Source organism: Lepisma saccharinum, chromosome 16, assembly GCF_977018435.1.
Source record: "Lepisma saccharinum chromosome 16, izLepSacc3.1, whole genome shotgun sequence".
Lineage (NCBI taxonomy): Eukaryota > Metazoa > Arthropoda > Insecta > Zygentoma > Lepismatidae > Lepisma > Lepisma saccharinum.
The window spans coordinates 2,057,693-2,082,129 of record NC_139244.1 but is presented as its reverse complement, the minus strand read 5'-3'; the positions used below and the strand labels follow the sequence as shown (position 1 = coordinate 2,082,129).

Here is a 24,437-nt window from a genome sequence, read left to right as displayed (position 1 = left end):
GCTTCCACACGGCATTTTGCAGACTAACGAGGCTCTGGCGTCTGAACCTACAGCCAGTATAATCTGCGTAGGACTGTGGCTGTGTCCGAAAGGTGCAAGACCGTACTTGAAGCGAGCATCCTCCGAGTATGGTCTTGGAGTGCGGTCTTCAAGTCGTGGACTGGAAGTGAAAGTCTTTGGAATTGCACTTCGACTGCAGCGCCAAATACGATCAGGAGATAAAACTGAGTACTCGTTGTTTTCCCCACGTTTTAAACACTTGTTTTTCACCATAGAAATCACGTAGCATTTTCAAATGTTCGTACACATACATTTCTACACATTATATAAGAACTTTAACCAACAACTTGCTGGCCCATAACGCATATTTAACCCGTGTTGCTGGCTTTCTACCTCCGTGAGTTTAAACAAATGAACAACGAGTGTGGAAATCACGTAACCTAGTCAGCTCTCATCTCCACTGCGAGCTGTGCACTTGCGTACTCCTGTTCTTGGCGCTTTCGAACTGTACTAAATGACGTCACTTCCGCTAAGACCATACTTCCAAGTCCGTACTTTGTACCTTTCGGACAGAGCCTGTGTGTGTGTTGTCCTGCGTTTTGTCCTTGCGTGTACTGAGTGACCCTTTACAGCCTCAGCTTTCAACCGAATAATATTTTTTAGATACACGGCATTACAGTTATGTTATTTTAGTTACGGTAAGGGGCTGGACCCCGTATAACAAGACGGATGCAAAGTAACCTAAGTGCTGACGCACCCAAAATTTTAAATTCAAATTCAAAATTTGTGAAGGTGATGTCATCAGCACCACGCTCCGGTCGTCTTTACCTTTCTCCCCTTCCCAGGTACCCATTTATTTGAGACTGGTTCAATCCCAGAGCTCCATGTAGGGATTTTCCTGGAAAAAATTCCCAGCTCAAATCGAACCAGGATCTCCTGCGTGGCAATATTTATAATCCACACACATGCATACATACATACATGTATATACCTAGGTGTATGTCGCCACATCCTCACTACAGTATAATGGGATTTCATCCTTATCGTCACGATCAGTCATTAAAAGCGATGCAAAAGAAAGAAAAGTACAAAAACAAATAAAATAAAAAAAGTGAACGCTGATCGTGCATCAACCGAATCCTTACAGGCAGGCAACCCGAAACCCACAACGAATTCGCACGGTGCATAAAACTGTGTTCATGCAGTCTTTGCATGTTTCAAACTGATTTACTATTCTCTTCTGGTGCTCGGGTTTCTATGCCATACACGAGGAAGTATTTCCATACGTCAGGGCCAATTATTCGAAGCTCGACTATCAATTATGGTAATGGCAGAGAGATGCCTTGCTGTTTAGGACCCACTATGCAAGTTCTTGAGAATTTCTCTCTCTCTGCGAAATATTCTTCCTCTCCCTCCAAAATCTCCGGAAGATCCGTCATCTATCGAAAGAACTGTCAAAACAACGTACAGAAAGGATGGATGTTCAGGGGCGGTTTTAGGGCAGGGGAACCAAACCAATATGCTCCCCTTGACTAGAGGCAAAACCGTATTTCTGATTATAGGGTTTTCCAATAAGAACGATATGATTTTACGAAAAGGAGATAAATCACAACTTCTTGGAGGCCAACTAACAGTTGCATTTCTTGAAATTATCCTTTCACCAAGCTGTTCTTGCAATACGTCGATAGTGGCATTACCAGTGTGACATGTGGCACTGTCTTGTTGGAACCACATGTCCTCCAAATCAATTTCATCTAAATTTGGCCACAAAAAATCTGTTAACAGCAATGGGTACCGTTCACCAGTCACTGTAACTGCATATCCTACCTCGTTTTGGAAAACAAATGGTCCGATGATGCCATGCCGCCATGCCATAAACCACACCATACAGTGACCTCTTGCGGATGCAAGGGCTTCTCGTGAATCTCTTGCGTATTGTTTTCACACCACAAAAGACAATTTGTTTGTTAACATATCCACTTAAACAGAAATGAGCTTCATCTGAGAAGATAATTTTTTGCCCAAAATTATGATCAGTTCAGTTTCAAGTTCAATAGAACGTCTATTTTCATATTTTTTTTGGATAATAACCAAACGTTCTTGAAGCGTGTATTTAGCCACGACGAATTGTCACAGTATACTAAACAAAAATGACAAATAGTGACAGTTATAACATTTGAGGCATAGTTGCCAGTTCATGTCAAAATCATATCATTCTTATTGGAAAACCTGTTGGGACATTTTATCCATAAAACTAACCACGATTATTCTTTCTATATTAATTAATAATAAATATAATAAATAATATTATTAATATATTTTTATATTTGCATATAGCTTCAATTGTTTATTTGTGTATATCAAATGCCTTAAGAAACCTGCACACCCATTGGTCGATTCATTCTGAACGCGGTGTCTTGTTACCGCCATATCTTTGCACTCTGCAGTTCGTGTTCGTGGAGAAGCCACTCGGGTAGTGAGGGGAAGTGTAATTAAGTGTTATGTATATGTACATTATAATACATAGTTATAGTTAGTTATCAGTGTGTGTGCCTGTGTTTTCTTTGCAACTCTCAAGAAGATTGCGGTGAACTTAGCCCTATAGTTATACAGAGCATTCCCTGACATTCGCTACGAGACTCGGCAACAAGCGGGCCGACGTCAGCGCTTGTCTTTCCGCGACAGTCGCTAGAGTCGGGCTATTAAAATTACAGTTTTCATATTGTGTACTAACCTTGACTACAGAAGGTGCTGAAAATGATGTCCCTCTGCTGCAACACATTCCTGGCATCTCCGAAGGAAATTGGCATTTACACGTGCAAGTTCGTCTACTGTAATACTCTCTTTTAACTCACGGATGGTGTGCGGATTGTCTTTGTATACTTTATTTTTTAGATTTTCCCATAAATAAAAATCGCAGGCTGACAAATCGGGAAATTTCGTTGCAAAACATCGTTGCACTTCTCCACAATTCCTCTTTCCGAAGTAACACTCGACAAGATAAATCCTTTGTTTTAATGTAAACTTTTGTGGTGCCATATTAAGCCACAATCTTCAACACACGGACACGACACAACACAACTTCCGAGGGAGGATTATACTGGCGTCAGTCTGCAACGTCAACAGAAAGGGAAAGAGAGCGAAGGCAGGGAGAGCGAAAAAAACAGACTGTAGCGTGCGACTGTCGCGGACCCGTTCACCGGAAAAGACAAGCGTTGATGCCGGGCCGCTTGCCGCCGAGTCGCGTAGCGAATGTCAGGGAATGCTCTGTATATAATCCATGACAGAGGGATCCTACCGGTCCGGATCATCGTATATTTTTGGTCCTACCGGGCAGGATTCACAGTCATTTATGGTCCTCAGCGGGCCATATTCCGCGTTCAAAACCCTATGTAAGCATTGGCTATTTGCTTCCAAATCGACACTTGAGGTATTTAAAAAATTTGGCAATTTTTCCATGATAAAACAATGCAATGATTTTTACTGAGGGCTGGTGCAAAGTTAGGTGGAACGTTTAGGGGATGGCAGGGTAAAATTAGGGGGGGGGGGGGGGGGCAAAAATTTACTTCGTCCGGTGAACAGCCCTCCTGTTCTAAGTGACCTGTGAACACTGCAGCTGTGTTTTTAATATACAGGATGATCATAAAGTATTTCCCGACGTTGCAAATTGTCAAGTTATCAATTGAAGTCGTAAAATAACTTGATAACGTAATTTCTATTGCAAAAAGTAACTCTGTTACAGATACAGTAGCAATTTACGGTTAGAATTTATCAAGGCGACATCTTTGGCCAGTTTGCCGTCTTACTACTAACCCAGTTTACAGGCGCTCACATGCTGCATTCTTTCGCGGGGTGTTTTGGCAACTCAAGCGGGTCGGAAACGAGTTTACGGGCTGTTTTCCTTGGCAGAAACTTCGGGAGGAAGCATTCCATTCGCCATAAAAACACCGTACGTGTAGAGAGGACAAAGAACGAACCTTATAAACGAGTTGCAATGCAGCTTTTATTGCATCCACAGTGCGTTGTTTAACAACATAACAATTTCTCGATTGAATGCCTGAACAAGAAAAATACCAAGCTACGATCGCTCGTTTCTACTCCCATGTACCCATAAGTCCTTGAGCCGCTTGTGGGACATGGACAATAAATTTCCAACCAACAATACTGACTCAGGGAAATGAATCCTGACCTCTCGTGTGTGGGTCCGACACCCAACCAGATGGACCATCGCGGCAGGCTGTTCCTATGTTTTATCTTCATAATCATCATTAGTCCAGACGCTGATAACACATGACTTCGCACATTTCACATGCCCTTAGAGGCTGTAAAAATAGTACAGAGCATTCCCTGACATTCGCTACGAGACTCGGCGGTAAGCGGGCCGGCGTCAGCGCTTGTATGTCCTGGTAAACAGGTCCGCGACAGTCGCACGCTACAGTCTGTTTTTTTCGCTCTCCCTGCCTTCGCTCTCTTTCCCTTTCTGTTGACGTTGCAGACTGACGCCAGTATAATCCTCCCTCGGAAGTTGTGTTGCGTCGTGTCCGTGTGTTGTCGATTGTGGCTTAATATTGGCACCACACAAAAGTTTACATTACAACAATGGATTTATCTTGTCGAGTGTTACTTCGGAAAGAGGAATTGTGGAGAAGTGCGATGACGTTTTACAACGAAATTTCCTGGTGCTCCCGTTCCACATAGGACCACTATATTAAACCTCGTAAAAAATAGAGTATTGTACGAGAAATCGGGAGAATTACAGTACACGAACTTGCACGTGTAAATGTTCCTTCGGAGATGCCAGGAATGTGTTGAAGCAGAGGGATATCATTCTCAACATCATCTGTAGTCAAGGTTAGTACACAATATGAAAACTGTAATTTTAATAGCCGACTCTAGCGACTGTCGCGGACCCGTTCACCGGGAAAGACAAGCGCTGATGCCGGGCAGCTTGCCGCCGAGTCTCGTAGCGAATGTCGGGGAATGCTCTGTATTTGGACTAAATCTAAAATAAATTTTATTTTCCTACTTTTTCTTGATTAGTATATGAGGGAGTGGTATGTATGCATGTTTCTGATCTTAAGCCTCTTTTCTGTCTGCTTGGGCCACTCGAGACGAAAACGATTAACATGACTTTCGAGACATGGAGGAGTAACGCAATTGAACAGTCAATGGGGTCTGCCCGTCTACCCCCTCTAAAGCTACGTTACTACCTAAAGATATAAGTTTAACTCCATTTTTGCGCATATATATTAATGACTGGCCTTACAATTTGAAGTGGGAAGTGAATATCTCGGAATCATTATCGACCCTCAGCTAAATTTTTATTATCAAATAAATAACTACAATTCGTAGAATCTATCACCATATTTACATATTTCGAAAAATTCGTAAATATCTCAATAGAAATCTGAGTAGACATTTCTACCTTTCATTTATTCGTCCCGTATTCGAGTATGGTGCTAGTTTTATTTTTGGCGGTAACATAACTTATCTGAAGAAACTTGAAACTATCCAAAACAATTGCTTAAGAATCATACACATGCACCCCCAAGAATATAATTCCCAACAATTGCGCAAGATTTACAATATACCCACAGTCACTTCGAGAATACATTACATCTACCTGAATAAGGTATTCCATTCCATAGTATACATAACAAATCGTCTCCATTGCATCATAGGATTAAGCTCCGTTCTGAGTTCAGCACCCGAAACACCAGATCGTCCTTACATAGAGACCTAGTAATCCCCAAACCCAACAAAAGCAGATTTGGCCAGAAGTCTTTCTCGTACTTAGCAACGGTAACCTGGAATTCACTCCCGACGAAGATCAAACTCAGTACCAGCAAAGCGCAGTTCTGTCGTGTTCTACGTTCACATGTCTATAAATTCTAACTCCAGTAACATTATTTTCAGTGCTTACACCCCCCCTCCCACCATCCCCACCCACACACATATATTTTAAAATTTTCATCCCTGGACTTCGAACAGCAATTCCATACACACTCATATCTAAACTCACACACCTTTACACTTTCTTTTCTTCTAAATGTGTATAACTCTCAAACTTTCTTTATTTCATTGCTACTATAGAACACTATATATACTAATGTAAATTCATCACATTTTCCTTAGATGTAGGTTTTGCATATTTTTTTTACTATATAGGGCATCAAGTCATTATTCGTATTAATTTTGTTCAAAATGAAATGTTGTATGGCTTAATTGTAACCCTATGGAAATAAATAATAATAATAATAACCACCGGGTATCGCAACCGAGATCACTTGATTACAAGACAACGTTATCGCTAGGCCATCGGGGAGGCCAATCGCAGCGATGAAGATGAGTGATGACATTGATGAAGGGGTCTTCACAAAAAAATCTCCCTTGCCCAGCGCCGAGATCGAAAGTCGACAAATTAAATTGCAACAAAGGACAAATGTCTGATTTGTCTCTGTTGCGGAATGATTATGAAAACAATTATGTTGGAACAGCGTTGTAGTACATTTTATTTCCACCCCTCCTCCTCCCAGTATCGGGCCATCCGTTGCTGCAACCCAGCTGTAAAGAACACTCTTCTCCGTGGCATAAATACGGTGGCCTTGAACTGGAGAGCGCTTAATGTGTTGGTCGCAGTCAGCTGCGCTCACAGGTCGATACGGTGTGCGATGTAATCGGCCGATAGCATGTGGCGGACGGTGCCACGGAATACCTACGGGGGAATTGCTGGACGTATACGCATCTCTGGCGTATGACTGAAAATACACGTTCTGCGGTCTTCTTTGCTTATACAGAGCAGAAAGATGCCTCTGCCACTCCCGCACACAACTCGTTCGGGGCGTCGCTGGCCTCCACGCCCGGAATGCTTTCGGCAACAAGTGGCGAGTTTCAGTCCGTCTTGTAGTGGACTCTGCCTCGCACAACCTAAGTACCGGGGTCGAGTCCCGGCCCGAGACTGGGCGCTTTTTTCTGAGGCTTCGTTCCCCAATTTCATCTTTCATCCCCATCGTCGTGACGAGACGAAAGAAGTAGAGATTCGATTAAAAAAAGAAAAAATCCAAGCGTGGAAAATAGCTTACACGCTCAGCACCATTTGCTAATTGATAATATTTGCCGTCCTCCGTGGCGGAGTGGTTAGCACAGTGCGCTACAAAGCCAGGGATCCCGGGCTGGACTTGGGTGTTCTTTGTGAGCGTCCATTCATCAGTTTCATCATCCCCACCGTCGCGATTAGCCAAGAGTGGCAGAAAAGCGATGCTAATATAACAAAAATGAAATCAGATAATACAATACTCATTGTGCTAAGCGGCAATTGGAGCCACGGTGTGTAAGAATATGTGCGCTCAATCCTCAAGGTCTCTCTCTCTGTGTTAAACTCAAGCCGAGGAAACTGCGGCAAGAATGGAATGTGTTGCATTTTCCTCATTTGACCAGCACCGTTACATGCTGCTGTTCCATCTCTTTTCTTTACAGTGGTAACGTTGTAGCCTTGTGATCAAGGGATCCCAGATTCGGATCCCGGCACAGACACATTTCACAGCGGTTCGTATCAAACTTGTAAGCTGTAGATCCAGCTGGAGCACGGTGCTGATCACACCATTTCCACCGTGGTCGAGATCGACAGTGTGTACAAGAGGTGACCGTCGAAGACACTCAATGTGAACCTCTCTTCCACGTAGGGCACCATGGGCAGCATTTTAGCAAGCTACCGAGGCTCTGGCGCCTGAAGCTACAGCCAGTATAACCTCTCTGGGGAATTGTTTCATATTGTCCTTACGTATGTGATTGTCCCTTCATCTAGCGCTTGAAGTGGAAAATGTTATTTGGAGGCGGACGTTTCGTCGAGCCTTGGGGTTAGCTGGGAGGGGTGGTCACATGATTTAGCATAGTGGCATCGAGGGATGCTCTGCTAGCTGGGGCATACCATCACCCTCACTTCGAGCACTGACTTCATCCATCTCATCATTCATCCCCACCGTCCCGATTAGCTAAAAATGGCAGAAAAGCGACGTAAACTTGGTCAATGAAATAGAAAATGTGTGGGACCCTGCCTCCATATGTGGCTTAATGGTACGGTGTAATGCATAGGCAAAAGGTCTCATCGTCACGATTGAAATGTGTAATGTTAAGCATAACAACTGTACAACCAGCCTTCCCAATGGTTTGATTGATTTGGTGTTTTAAGTCCACTTAATGCAAAGTAAGGCTAATCGGGACTTGACCTACAGTTTAACACATTGACTGCCATGTGTATGATATGTCATACACATGGCTTCTTGCTTCTGGGCCACGTGTATGCTACTCCATACACAAACAAGAACCTGATTCTTGGCCGCGTGTATGGAATCGCATACACAGTTCAAGCAAAACTATATGACTGTTAAATAGCCGTGGCGTGCAGCTAAGATGGGGCAATAATAATTTTAATTTCTGTAATGTCTTACAAGAGTAAAAAAATCTTCAAAACTTTATTTACGCTTACGTATTCTTTTCACTAGTACGAATGTATTGACAACTAAAAAGGAAGGGTAAATGTGTAAATACAATTTTTTTCTGGTTGGAATTCACAGCAAGCGATAATACATTGTGGAATACATTGCTAGTACATCACAATTCTTACAAAACGATCTGTTATATAATATTTTTTTTGTAAACTTATGTTCCTTGTAGATATATAGATATAAGGATGACATATTTTGTACCGAACACTTTGGAAGTTCAATGATTTTTGTTGAAACACTCCCGGCACATAAAAGGATTTTTGGGACATTTGTCAAATACTGTCTTCACCCACCTGGCAAACTTCCTCCCTGTCGAGTCAGAATTTCCACTTCTGCCATAGATTTTGTAGCAATGTACACAGCGTCCTTGCTTCTTTCTTCCATTATCCCCTACTTTGTCTATCAAGTGATGAGTTGGAGTTTTTCTGCCTTGTTGCTCAGGTAAAGTGAGTTACTGTCCAGGAGGTAATTATTCAGAAAGAATATTTAGGATTACATGTTTCCTGAATTCATTTATGTGTATGTTACTGGACTGGATGCAGTCACTGTAGAGAATGTAGGCATTCACGAGAGCCGTTCCCCATATAAATGCAATAATAACTTTCTTGTACCATTTTGTAGTCTTTCGCAGAGCATTCCCATATGAAGCCAACTGATCACTTACGTCAATGAAGGACTTGCCAGTATTGTAATCAACAATTGCGGTAGGCTTTCTAATTTCTGAACCACGTCTTTCTGTTACAGTTACCTCTTCAGGAGAGTGAGCTGTAGATAGGACTAACACATCTCTCTTATCTTTCCACTTCAGAATAGTCACACCTTCCTGAGTTTCCTTTCCTACAATATCACCTTTTCTCAATTTATCTTGAAAAACATCTGCTCGCAAATATTTACGGTTAGACCTAATTGTACCGATCAGATGGGTATTATTGTAAATGACAAGGTAAACAAGAGGAACGCTGGTGCAATAATTATCTGTATAAAGGCGCCGGCCTTCACCGAGAAGATGTCTTACAAGCTGTAACACAACAGTTTCAGAAACTGACATGTTACCGGACATGTTTATATTTCCAACATAAAGAATAATGTTCCATGTATAGCCCAGCCCCTGCTGGTACACAACTTGAAAACTTTCACTCCGTATTTATTCTTTTTGGAAGGGATGTACTGCCGAAATGAAAATCTTCCCCGCCATGGTATCATACTTTCGTCGACACTATTTTACCCTGGTGTGTATATTTCTTGGAATCGTGAAATGAGTTTGTTGGTGATGTTCGTAATTTTATGTAATCTATTATTAGGGACAACACGTGAATTGTCTGCAAAATGCCACATTCGTAGAAGCAGTTCAAATCTGTTTCTACTCATTATACTTCGGGAAAGATGAAAATCATATAAAGCATTAGTGCTCCAGTAGTCTGATAATTTTGGTACTTTCATCACCACAAAATTTTAAAACAACGTGATATTCGGAAAGAACAAGACAAAATGTGGTAACACAAGCAAATAATTACGTGTATGAAATCATATACACGTGGCATACAACGTCAAATTGAAAACCTACGCCGCGTGTATAGAAATGCATACACACCACAAAAACCTCAACAATGGGCTTAATTTCAATTGTATTGAGATATTATACATACACATTTCATTCACAGTCGGTCAGTAACAAGAAAATCGGATTGGCCCAGAAGAGATACATTTTCAGTTACATGGTGGCAGTCAATGTGTTAAAGTGGGATCCGAACCACTCTGTGCCTCCACCGGGTATCGAACCCGGGATCCCTTGATTACAAGGCAACGACGCTACCACTGCGGCATCGGAGAGAGCCCCTTCCCAATGGGACAGGCTCTCACATAAAAATGCAATCCCCTGTTTCCATATCGCTTTCTAGGTCAGTTGGGCAAGGGGCAAGGCAGCCTGACTTGCGCACAAGCAAGATCGATCACAATGCCGAAAGGTCACAGAGAGTTTCCCGTCAGAAGGGACAGGATATCAACAGCACCCATCCTCCGTTGCTTGTTGCCTATGGACAGTGGGGACAGGTAGGTCCGCCCCCTCCAATTGAAATTTGAGGGGAGAAAAACTGGACCTCCAATTGCCATTCATGCTTTTTCATAAGTTTTAATTGAGACAGTCCGCAGCGCACTAGATGAAAGCAGTAAGCTGTAAACCACTCATACGTGTATGTATCTCCTTCAAGTGCCCGCAGGGGTCCCGGATTCGATATCCGGTGGAGGCACTTGGCACAGTGGTTCGGATCCCACTTTAAACTGTAGGTCCAGTCTCGATTAGTCTTACTGTGCATAAAATGGACTTAAAACAACAATTCAATAAAAGTGCCCGACCTGACATTACGTCATCTTGGAATGCGACGCCATCTTCAATTTAAAGCTCAATATCTCGAGAACCATTGAGCCGATTTGAACGAAGATAGAAGAACGGTTTGATTTGATTCTTCCAATTTAGCGTCGCTTTCCTGGCACTTGTGGATTTGATTGATTGATTGATTTGCTTATTTTATTTCGCTTTTTGTGCCAATTTTGGCTAATATGCGAAGATGGATGAGTGATGATATGATGAAATTGATGAATGGACACTCACAAACATCCATGCCCAGGCCAGGATTCGAACCCGGGACCACTGGCGTCGTAGCGCGATGTGATCACCTCTAGAAGAACGAGAATTCATACAACTGCATTTAACAAAAACTGGACCTCCAACTGACAGCGCCATAATGGATTCTTTGCAGTGCTCTCTTTAGAGCAAGGGGAATTTGCACCAAGATTGTTTTAAAAATCTTCATGAAGCTTCATTTTATACTATAAATATCAAATCTGATTTATTTATTTGAAGAAATCCTGAACACAGAAATTACCATTTTGTATCGGGATATCAACAATGATAAAATGAAAAACAAGGAAATAAAGTGCACATGCGTACATATAAGTCAATAATAATAAAAAAAACAATGGCAGTAAAACCAATATTAACTCTTCATCTGCTTGATAGCTAAATGCCGTTTTGAATGTTTGCACAAACGAACGCATGGAGGGCCACTTGTATATGGATTGTAACCTGCAAGGAAATGGGCCTTGTTTGAAGGATGACCTTGGCGTTTCTGTGTGGTATTTGCTATTGTCCCGCGGAATCCGGATATGAAAAAGTGGCAAATGTTCGCTGGTGAAGGCTTATCCATTCATGATTATATGAAAAGAAATATCAAACCCGAAGATAACGTTCGTGTATTTGAAGGCTGGATGGAATGTCGTGTTTGGAAAGGTTTGTAAGGGCAGGGAATCTGTTTTCAACTCTTCTGACCAAGAAATTTAGTATTTTGTCTGTTCCCTTTATTCATTTTCATTACTTTCTGGAAGATCAGGACCAGTCGCCTCCTAGCCTCTGGGGTGAGCAAATCCCAACCAAGTTCAATCAATTACAAAGGTCTTCAACCAATTGCCGTCTGTCCCTGGCGGCTTGTCTTGGGGCCCCGATAAATTCCACCCAGATAGATTTTGGGATTCCAGAATCCGGCAAGCAAGGGCAAAATCTGATGAACACATTAAATCAACTTCTTATCAAATCATAGCTCAACTAGAAAACAATGAATAAACTATCCTAATCAGAAGTGTGTGCTTGTTCTGTTACTTGGGTTACGGTAGATATGTCGTATATTTATGTATTATGTGTGTGTTATATATGTTTTGTAATACAAGGAACTAATAAAGAGGTAATGTGCAACAATATTGGGGAAACCGCAAAACGAGCAACTGCCGTCCCAGTTTATTTCAGAGGCACTGGGACATGCGCATACCCTCGAATGTATGCGGGTGGAGGTTAGGATACATTCGGGGGTTCCCCCAATATTGTTCTCTTTGTACTGCTAGAAAATCAGAACATTGGCTTGCATTATCGTAAACTTCATTCACTACTATATGAAATGCGGTTCCCAGAGATGATGATGATGGTGCAGGAAGTCGTTAAAGAAAAAAACGTTGAATATACTTGATTGGTTGTTGATCTGTGACTCTCATTTACACCATCGGGAATTGGGCATTGGTGATGTCTAAAGTAACAAAGAAGTGGGCGGAAGCGCCGGTGGTGTAAGTTAAGAGCATCATCACAGCATTCAGCCCGGGGTAACGGAAGGTATGTTTGTTTGTTTATTTATTTTTGAGTTCACTTTGCGCACAGAAAAGCTAAGCAGGACTGTGTCTAGAGATTAAAGTGGCACCTGAATCTGTCCAAACATCTCAACTATTGAATCAAACGTATAATGAGTCATTATGAAATTCACAATGTTTCCGAGTTTCTCGGGTCACAGTGAATCCAATGTTGCCATACCCTTAATATATGTATTTCTCGTCGAGAGCAGATAGCCTACGTGCTAACGTACCCCAAACTAAATAAATATTAGTTGCCGGGATATAGACAGATACTGGACGCGCGTCGCTATGGCTTCGATTGATTGATAATTTATGTAGCGTCTCTTTTCTGCCACTTTTGGCTAATCGCAACGACGAGGATGATTGATGAACATACATTCACGAAGGCTGGGAGGGCCTCTTGATGGCGCAGTGGTAGCGTCGTCGCCTTGTAATCAAGGAGTCCCGGGTTCGATTCCCGGTGGAGGCACATAGTGGTTCGGATTCTACTTTAAACTGTAGGTCCAGCCCCGATTAGCCTTACTGTGCATAAAGTGGACTTAAAACACCAACTCAAAAATCAAACAAAGACAGGGATTCGAACTCGGTACCCCTGGAGTTGTAGCGCGCTACGCTAACCAATCTGCCACGCAGATCGGCGCGTTGCTATAGCAATAAACCTTCGGGTTTACATATGCCTTGGAATTACGTAGTTACTTTATGTGCCGTGTCTAGGGGGGATAGGTCGGCTCGTAACCCCCCCCTTAACCATGTATCTTATTTTTTAAAAAATAGAAGTTAATGTAGGAAAAGTATTTATTGTGTACTACAAAAAAACACATAACCTCTCACGTTCATATTCCACACCCTTTCAGAACTCCCAGATACGGTATTGTTGGTTATATAATCGTGACAACGAGACTGGAGACGGTTCACGGGTCATCCTTATCGTCACGATCAACCGGCACACAGAACTCAAAACGTATTGACACAAATATGTTGACTCCAATAACACATTAATGTGCATAATCTGCAAATTACTGTTTGTTATATGCGGTATTTCTAAAACAGGGTTAACCGTGAAAACGAGACTGGCCTAACCTAACCTGACCTATCACTCCCTCTCTCTTTTGGCGGAATGGTTAGCGTGTTGAGTTTCGGCGCCAGAGATCCTGGGTTCGAATCTTGTGTACGGTGTTGGATATGTGTCGCATCATCTACTTTAACGGTTCGCGAGCCATCCTCGTCGTCACGATCAACCTGGAGGGGCAGACAAGCGACGAAAGGGCGAAACGCCGGTGCCGGGAATCGAAATATGGACCCCCTTCTCGCGGAAGCACACGCCGAACGCACGACCGTGAGGAACTGGTCGAAATGCCTAGCGAGAAAATAGTACTTACGTGGTGCAGTCCATGGTAGCGTCGAGAGGAATCGGCCTCGATTCGAAGCCAGAGCCTTCCAGCGAGGGGAGGCCATGTATTCGCTCGCGTGCCGTGGACCCGTCTGCTTGCGTGACTCGCACGGGGGACTCGCTTCGTGGAGGCGAGAGGGGCGCACACGCACACAAGGGCTCCGATGCAGAAGGGGCGTCGCGGCAGACTCGCACGGACCATCCGACGGCGGGGAAACAACGACGCGGGTATCGATCGGGGAGAGACCTTCACGAAACTTACATCTCGCACGTGGTACGTTCGCGACTTCCTGCCGTTGTCTGCCGGACAAAATAACGAAAACAGTTTGGAGAACGTCCCCCACACCCGGCCGCGCTTCCCAGCGAGGTAAGGTAAAGTTCCCCGTGCCATGATCGATTGATTTATTTTATTTTACTTCGCCTTTTGTGCCACTTTTGGCTAATTTGCGAAGATTGGAATGAGTGATGATATGATGAAATTGATGAATGGACACTCACAAACATCCCGTCCAAGCCGGGATTCGAACCCAGTACCCCTGCCGTCGTAGCGCAATGTGCTAACTACTCCGCCACGGGAGCCGTCCCCGAGCCATGAAGGCACATTTAGGGTATGTGGGGCTAGAGCCACACCAATGTACGAATTGACGGGAGGGATGCTGGGGATTCCCCCCACAAAAAAAAATCCCCGGTAAAGAAAATTATTGTTATCCCTGCCAGCCAGGGATGTTGTTATCCCCTCTTAGAAAATGGTATTGAAAATATATAGTTTACCATTTCTTAAGTATGGAACAAGCACAACTGTCAATTAATGGTCCAGTCTTTCCTGCCGAAAAGTATGCTGCCTTGTGGAGGACACCATTATGCAACTGGCTAACCTCACCGAGCCATAAGCAGGCTGTTTTCCACTTGCGTTTCCATGGCAGAGGGCTGATATTTTACATGCATTAAAGTGTTCACAAGAAACTTGTATGTGGGTTAGAAATTGGAAAATAGAAATTTGATCAAGTTTTCGGTGTTACGATAGCTCTTGTATGAGGGCCTCCTTGATGGCGCATTGCCGGCCCCCGTGATGCGCCCCCGTGGCGGAGTAGTTAGCACATCGCGCTACGACGCCAGGGGTCCCGGGTTCGAATCCCGGCTTGGGCATGGATGTTTTGTGAGTGTCCGACCATTCATCAATTTCACCATGTCATCACTCATCCCCATCTTCGCAAATTAGCCAAAAGTGGCACAAAAAAAAGCGAAGTAAAATAAAGCAAATCAATCAATCAATCGATGGCGCAGTGTTAGCGTCGTCGCCTTGTAATTAAGGGGTCCTGGGTTCGATACCAGGTGGAGGCACATAGTGGTTCGGATCCCACTTTAAACTGTAGGTCCAGTACCGATTAGCCTTACTGTGCATAAAGTGGACTTAAACACCCAATCAATCAAGCTATTGTATGAGTATGGGTTTTCTTAGAATGTAAATATACTGTTTCTAAATTACCTGTAAATGTTATCAAAATATTTAATTACTTAGACTAAAGAAACCAATATTCTAAGGTACTTAGAACCGGAAGGCGATAGTTTAGTTTACTGTTTAGTAACACATACAAATTTGCATACCCTCCCAACCCCCCCCCCCCACAAAAAACTACTTTCCTAAATGAAATCTCAAATACGCTATTGAATGGGTATCTCACCCAAATCAAAAAGCTTAATTCGCACAGTGGACCCCACACATTCTCGATCTCGGTCATTTTGGAGGTGATGTGATGAGCACCACGCTCCAGCCGGCTTTACTCCCAGGGTCGCCCCTCTTGTCGATTCTCGGCACGTCCGATTCTGATCTGCGCGCTACCAAGGTCAACTCCCATGCCCGCTGCCTTGTCTCATCCATCTACTGCCAGCTGGAGACATGCAGAATGTTTTTTGTTTTTCCTTTCTTAACACGTGGCAGACCGAGTGGGACGAGATAAGGGGGGGGGGGAAGCTGCGTGCTATCAAACCCATCACTGGTGCTTGGCGTTCCTCGTCCCGTCTCTCCCGCCGAGAAGAAGTCATGTTAACGTGACTCCGCATCGGACACAGCCGTTTCACGCATCGCAAGAACTGGACCCTCCGTTGTGCCGTACTTGCAACGTTGTTTTAAGTGTACCGCACATTCTTCTCGAATGTACCGATTTCACTTACCTCAAACAGGGTTCTAACGTTCCCAACACTTTGTCTTCTATGTTGGGAGACGATGTCAGTGTTGTAACCAATGTTTTTAGATTTTCGAGAAAAGCAAGCTTTTCCACTGTTTCTGAGGTAGTTTTTAATATCTTGTGTTTATCCTGTGCAGGTCCATTTACGACTTGCATTCTTAACTTTTCTCAAGGGGCTTTTTACACCCCTTTTTAAATTTTGAGGTAAGGGCTTTAGATAAGGGGATTTTCCCCGCATACACTGAAGAATGCAAAATGGCCATGCGTGCCGACGCGCTCAAAAATTTTAAATCAATCAATCAACCTTTCCACAAACAGCTATTAGTTTCTTGAAGAACAGTTCCTCGTCTTCTTGTACGTTTTCACAATGCTTAGATATCAAACAGAGATCACTTAATCTATTCTCCTTCATAGTATCTCTTGACTTGTTTTTACGTGCCGAAGGGTACTGTAAAAAAATAGTAATTCTAAATGACGGGGTGCGAATTATAAAGATCACATCCCGACTTCGGGAAATTATTTTCCGACTTTTCGTAATCCCGGAACAGCCGAGAAATTCAAAAGGATCTTATTTAAAAGAGGTTAATTCTTGATATTTTCTACACTATAAGTATCTGAAATTTCTTGAAATTAACAGTTTATATTCCACTTGAAGGGGGAAATAGTGTGTGCAATTCCAGGATTTCACCGCATGTGGAAAATTCGAAAATTTCCAGACCTAAGCGGAAAATAGGAGCTTTTTTTTTTATTCCCGAACATTGGGATTATTAATATTTCCTTCCCAATTACGTCCCGACCAAAAATTCTCCGTCCCGCAAACCCCGCGGTGAACATGATTCTAACGTCTCTTGCGAAAACGTTCTCTCGTTATATTGTTGAATATGGCACCAATTGTAACTTACACCCTTTAAATAGCTGAAAACAATATTCTTTGTAATAAAATATTGCTACAATTTCACTATTCGAATTGCAAGAACTTTTTCCAGATTGCACAGTGGTTCGGGGCCCATTTTAAACTGCTAGTCAAGTCCCTATCTGTTAATAAAATAGGCCTAACTTAAAAAACAAAAATTTTCAAACAAATCAAATTCGAAAACTGTCAAATCCGGGAAATGCGCATTGGGTGTTTCCATGAAGTGATACGAGTAGAATACTACAGCTGCATTAAGAAACAAAAGAATTCTCAATAGGCGGTCACATTTAAAATAGACGTGTATCGTTCTTACAATATTGATTGATTTGCTTTATTTTACTTCGCTTTCTGTGCCACTCTTGGCTAATTTGCGAAGCTGGGGATGAGTGATGACATGATGAAATTGATGAATGAACACTCAGAAACATCCATGCCCAGGCCGGGATTCGAACCCGGGACCCCTGAGGTCGTAGCGCAATGTGCTAACCACTCCGCCACGGGGGCCGGCATTCTTACAATATTGTAGTGCACTGTTGCACTAACGATTCTTTTGACTGTTTTAACAATTGTACTCATTATACAACGTAGTAACTCATTCTAAGTACCTGGCAATGGCAGTACCTTATGTACCAAGGGAAGGTAAACTGTCCTTCCCCCATAGTTTTGGAACCAAATCGCCGCCACTGGTACCTGGGTATATGATTGTTGCATTATGAGGTCGACGGACTTGTGTAAGTCCACTTTATGAACAGATAGGCTAATCGAGACTGGACCTACAGTTTAGAGTGGAAAGCGAATCACCGTGCAAGACGCCTCGAACCCTTGATTACAAGGCGATGGTGTTACCGTTACCATCGGGGAGACCAATGAGTCGACGAAATGTGGCTTGCGTGTGAATTTTAAAAATAAATATAAGTAAGGAGAATACCATTTGTTGCAAGCGGGGAGAGAATTTGGTGGAAGGGCCGCCAAAGTGTATTCTCGCCCCGGGGGCTGAAATCTCCAGCCCTGCTGAACACGCAAGCGATAAACAAGTTACCGCAACTCACCGTGCACGGCCTGAATAATTAACCACGGTCAATGCAGTTAAGTTGCACCGACGGACATTGAACCGGGTCGGGAAAAGATTTCGCAACAATTTTTCCGCCGAAAACCCCAGTCGCAGAATCTTGCACAAAACGTTATAAAATGGCGACCAAGTTCTGGGATCGAAAGGAAACAATTAGGAAAGGATACAGCTCCTCGCTTTCCACAACCAGTAATCACCTTTCATGCGATCTTATCGGCGGACGATAAATACCATTTTCCATGCATTAGGGGGATGTGCAAGCGTTGCCTAAGGCGCACTTTCGCAACAGGTGCCTGAAGAGTTAATTCTCTTTGCTAGCGCAAGTATTTAACTTTTTCCTATCGATTACTGAGGATTGAGCAGTGGCGCAAGAACAGGGCGCCACAATGTACGTCTCCAATTTTTTGGGAGGGGGTACAGTACCCCTTAAATCCATTAAACCGAATTCGATTTGATTTTTGTTATTTAGCGTCGCTTTTCTGCCACTTTTGACTAATCGCGATGATGACGATGAGGTGAAGGGACAATCAGAGGTTTTGTACGATAAATTTCAAATATTTTCTTTCATCTTTGCATTGTTTGAATAACGTAGCCAGATGTCGGGCACACCTGGTACTGGCCTCTGACACGACCAATGTTGCCAGTGCGTACACCTCGTAATTTCGAAAAACATACTTTTCTTTGTGAATATGTCATAGTTAACCCCATAAAATAGCCTATAATGAACTTACACTCGATAATTCTTTACTCATTGGTCTCCCCGATGGCGTGGTGGTAACGGTAACACCATCGCCTTGTAATTAAGGGTTCGAGGCGCCTTCCACGGTGATTTAACCTTAAAATTTAACGACGCATTTTAACCTTTCTCAAGGGGCTTTATACACCAACCTTTTTTAAAGTTTGAGGTAAGGGTTTCAGATAAGGGGATCTTCCCTGCATACGCATGTGCAAAAGTTACGTAACGTACATTCAAAATCTCGGTTGCATGACTTCGCGGACACCCTGTATAATAAAGTCTACTTTTCTATGTTTTGTATATATTTTAAAATTCCATGACATTTGCACTGCACTGATAGACATGAATGTCCGCTCGATTTTTTTTCCAGGGAGGGGCGAGCATCACGCATCCCCATCTTCGCAAATTAGCCAAAAGTGGCACAAAAAGCTAAGTAAAATAAACTAAATCAATCAACAAGAATATAATGTTTGCTTGATCTGAATTTTCCAAGAGGGAGGGTGTCTCCCCCTTTGCCCTACTTCCTGATGTCTATGCTCATAGATTCAATCTTCAAAGTTCTCCAGAATTTCCAGGTGTGCCATTCTGGGCCAATGCTGCACCAGTAACCTACCAAGATGCATAGCTTGCCATGAAACCCATTAACCACGTAAGTGTGGATGGCATATATATGCGCCATCCACAATATGCTGTTGCAGTGCGGAACGTGTATATACATGCTATGTGTTTGCTTGGACAAGATTCGACAGTGGGTGGCATATATATAGGCCCAGACATCAAGAACGTAATATTGATTGATTGATTGATTTAAAAGTTTTGGGTACGTCGGCACATGTGGCCATTTTGCACCCTTCAGTGTATGCAGGGTAGATCCCCTTATCTGAAACCCTTACCTCAAACTTTAAAAAAAAGGGGTGTATAAAGCCCGTTGGGAAAGGTTAAAAATGCAAGTTGTAAAGGGACCTACATAGAACAAACACAACATATTAGAAAAGGTAAGGATACTCGTACATGCTGGATGCTGTAAGCGAGGTTTGAGAAATACTTACGTGAGATTTCGTATTTCCACGTTGCACAAGTTAATTGTTAAATGCAACTACCGCTGCCCGGGAACTAACAAAGCAGCAACGAGGTACCATCTCCGCTCCAGACACCGTACCCTTAGTGAATGAAGATACAGTGTCTTTGAAATTAATTAGAAATAACCATCAAATTGTGCAACGTGGAAATACGAAATCTCACGTAAGTAAGGTAAGGATAGCTTAAAAACTATCTCGGAAGAGGCCTGCTCTTTTCAAAAATTTAAACACATTGGATAAAACAATGCCATCGTCTCCCAACATAGATAACAAAGTGTTGGGAAGGTTAAAATCCTATCGGAGGTAATTAAAATCTGTACATTCGAGAAGAATGTGCGGTACACTTAAAACAACATTGCAAGTACTAGTGTGAGACAGCTGTGTCCGATTCGGAGCTGCATTAAGATGACTTCTTCTCGACGGGAGGGACAGGACGAGGAACGCCAAGCACCAGAGATGGGCTTGATAGCTCACAGCTTGTTCCTCCTTATTTCATCCCACTCGGCCTGCCACGGTTTAAGAATTGAACTACGAAAAACATTCTGAAGGTCCCTAGCTGTCAGTAGGTGGATGAGAACGTCGCCATCTGTATCACAATCACGTTAGGTAAGATTATGCTAGCTGTAGTAAAACAAAAACAGTAACATAAGAAAGAAGGAGAAGGAGGAGAATATAAGTTGGACATAAGAAAAGTTGTCTACTGTTGTGCAGTGTAGTTCGTGCATATTATAGAACCAAAATATGGTTCAAAAACCAAAATTTGCATGATGCGAACATTGAATTGCATTTGTTTGAAGTTTCAAGTTTACTTCATGAGCATAGAAGCCAAACCATTGTGTCTCCAACACAACGTTACCGCTATGCCATTGGAGTCAAGTTACACTTGTTGCTTACATATGAAAGCAGTGAACGTGCACATCTGAATCAGGAAATGAAGATGAGGGGAGTGATGAAATGGAATTTTGCTAAAAAAAAACAACAATTCCATTTTGCTATAGTGACTTCTTCAGAAAATTCCAGACTTAAAGGGTTAAGAGAAAGTCAAGTGATGAAAATAAGAATTCATTGATTGATTTTTGTTCTTTAGCGTTGCTTTTCGGCCACTTTTGGCTAATCGTGAAGATGAGGATGAGTGATCACATGATGATATTGATGAAAGGACAATCACAAAGAACAGCCATGCCCAGGATGGGATTCAAACCAGGCATTCCTGGTGTCATGGCACTCTGCTACAGAGGCTAGCAATGACAAACATGAATATCACTGACAAGAAACGTCAAGCGAGTCATGCATGCAATACAAAACTTCCACCTACCTTTTGTAGCTTTCTGTCAATTTCTCCAACTTTGCTTTCAGAACTTGGGCAGCTGAGTCAGAGGATGCATTCAGGAATGTCAACACAGTTCCAGAAAGGAACAGGACCTCTTCATGCTGCTGCTTGTGGCCTTCCACTTCACGGAGAAGATCCTGAAAAATATAAATTGAAATTTACAAACTGGTTTTATACAAATACTGGCATTTTTATTTAAGATTTTCACAGGGGACGACACACATAGCTTTGTTTGTTTGGGTTTGTTTTTTATTGTTTGATACAGTTTGGCTAATCGCGAAGATGGGTATGAATGGTGGAAAGATGCAAGCGATGACGAGAATATCACAAACATATGTGGACAACACACAACGAAGTCCCATAGAGGATTATAGATGCCAGAGGCTTTTTGGTCTGCAAAATATTGATCTACTATGTGGAAGTGAGGTTGACTTGATTGATTTGGTGTTTTAAGTCCACTTTATGCATAGTAAGGCTAATCGGGACTGGACCTACAGTTTAAAGTGGGTTCCGAACCACTATGAGCCTCCACCAGGTGTCAAACCCGGGACCCCTTGATTACAAGGCGACAATGCAACCACTGCGCTATCGGGGAGGCCCAGAAGTGAGGTTAACATTTGGGTGTCTTCGAAAAGGGTCACTCCTCACACCCCAGTGTTTGTTTTTAAGTCCACTTTATATGCAGAAAGGCTATTCGACACTGGACCTACAGTTTAAAATGGGATCCAAACTATGTGCCTCCGCCGGCTATTGAACCCAGGACCCCTTGATTTCAAAGCAATGATGTTACCATTGCACCATCGGGGTGACCCATAAATGCAATGATGAATTTTTGCTCTGAAATATATTACTAACATTTTGGGCAAGTTACAGTTCAAAAACATAAACTGAAAAGTGACGTGCATGTACACTTGTGTTCAATTATTTCCCTCTCTCGTGCTCATTCTCCTAAAGTCTTATTTTCAATCTGCCTCTTTCCTTATTTCATTTTCTTTCTTCTACCTTACCCTCTTTGTTGCTTTTTCTCTACCTCAATGCACGTGCATTTTATTTTTGTGTCTTTCCCCCTCCCCCCTTCTTGAAGAGAGAGAGAGAATAGACACAGAAAGAGAGAGAGAGAGAGAGAGAGAGAGATTACACATCCCCCGCCCCTGTGTTGCATCCCCACTCACTGGGGGGCATGGGAGACAACCCCCCTTCATCTCTCTCTTCTTTGTTTATTAATATAAAAAGGAAAGAATGCTGAGAAATCAAATTGTATACACACCTTGACGATTTGTTGAACTTCCACCATCTGAGGCCTGGATCTTACAACCATATCAATATGTCGAGCTCTCTCTTCACATCCTGAAACCAGTGACTCAAATGCCTGCCACTTGCTTTCAAATTCCTAAGAAAGAAAGAAAAGAAATATTAATACACAGATACCAAACAATAAAAATCCAATGCAAAATTTGAATTGGTTCATTTTATTTCACTCTTCTGCCACTTTTGGCTAATTATGAAGATGATGATGTGTGATGATGTGACGAAATTGATAAAGGGACACTCACAAAGAACACCCATGCCAAGGTTGGGATTCAAAACCAGGACCTCTGGCATTGTAGTGTGGACAGGAGTCTGGCACCAAATCAAAGATCCATTTAATTTGCTATTCCCTTTAAATGTGTTTGTGTTTGTCTTGTGCTGACCCTTATAAAGTCTTCCACTTTTACCTTTCAGGGAGATTTACCACCCAAGTCTTAATCGTAGGTGAGGTTCTTAGCTAAGAGGATTGATTACTCCTCACACTTGAGATGGGTGCAAATAGTCTGAACTGCTGATGCACCCATTTCAGATTTTAATAAAGAAACAAACTTACAAATGCAACTCCAATAAAGAAGCATTTCCTTGTTTTTATTTATTTGTTCTCTTTTTAAATTTTTCTAAGATTTTCTAGCTTATTTGGCAAAGCAAAACCCGACACTACCATTTAATTAAGGAAGTTAAAGAACATTCATATTGTTCAAGCAGCATGGGATAATTTTACGTATATCTGATTGGGTATTGCAATTGGAATAGGTAAACTGCCTTATACTCAGCAAAAAGTTCATGTAAGTATATCTCTGTAGTATAATTCTACATGTACTAGCAAGTTAATTAATTCTCATGACTGTACAAAACAAATTCCTCCTATCAAATAATTTCACTAATATATAAATAAATTTTCAATTTCCAGTGAGCCACAGTAGTCTAGTTGGTAGGGAATCGGACTGCCATGCGTGAGACCTGGGTTCGATTCCCTGGGCAGGCAATCTAGTCAGAATTTTTCCGGCCTTGTCCCTGCATAAAGCAGCTTTGGGATTCGCCCAGTTTCAAATAAATTGGTACCCGGGGGGGGGGGGGGGGGTAAAGGCAACTGGATTGTGGTGCTTATCACATCACCTCCAAAATGGCTGAGATCGAGACTGTGCTGGGTCCTACCCCCCCACATCCTCCAAATATCTTTCCTCTCCCATATGCCGTACGTGGCACGGTGCTATATGATGAGTGCATATCGTATAAACTTACCTCCCAATGTTCTGCCAATTTTCCCAGAGTGTCCTTCCTGGATTCCAAATCGTTGACTAAGCCTTGCCAATCCCTGTTAATGTTGCCAACCTGCTGCTCAATCCTTTGACGGTTGGTGAAGTCTGCCTGCCTCTCTATCTCTCTCGCTCTCTCATTTAACAGGTCGATCTCATTCTGCTGGTTCTGAAATGGCACAAGCACACAAACCATACGAGTAAGGAAAATTGCGAAAAAACGATGAGGCATGACTAAATCTTTCACTTGAATTAAGTTACCTGATTTATATGTTAGTTTGAGTTTTAGTTTATGTCCAGAAGTTTAATCAGGACTGGAGCTACAGTTTAAAGTGGAATACGAACCACTATCTGCCTCCACTGGTATCGACCCCATGACCCCTTGATTACAAGGCAACAACGTTACCACTATGCCATTAGGGAGACTGTGTTATGTTAGTTAAAATCACAACAATCCTAATTTATTTTCAAATATATACGTTGTTTGAATTTGTGC

At 42.5% G+C, this 24,437-nt stretch overlaps 1 protein-coding gene across 14 annotated transcripts in view; it reads right to left on the bottom strand.

The window, feature by feature from the left end:
* Window positions 1-24,437, bottom strand: part of Msp300 (Muscle-specific protein 300 kDa) — a 609,326-nt gene that overhangs the window by 177,775 nt on the left and 407,114 nt on the right. For 13 of the 14 annotated variants that reach the window (XM_083137559.1, XM_083137560.1, XM_083137562.1 and 10 more), the window contains 3 exons: window positions 23,928-24,110; window positions 22,645-22,767; window positions 21,363-21,514 (listed from right to left, as the gene is read on the bottom strand). In XM_083137559.1, coding sequence (XP_082993685.1) covers window positions 21,363-21,514; window positions 22,645-22,767; window positions 23,928-24,110 — 458 coding nt within the window. Of the gene's footprint in view, window positions 1-14,053; window positions 14,179-21,362; window positions 21,515-22,644; window positions 22,768-23,927; window positions 24,111-24,437 lie in introns of those variants that run through there. The other variant, XM_083137564.1, reaches the window with a different exon arrangement.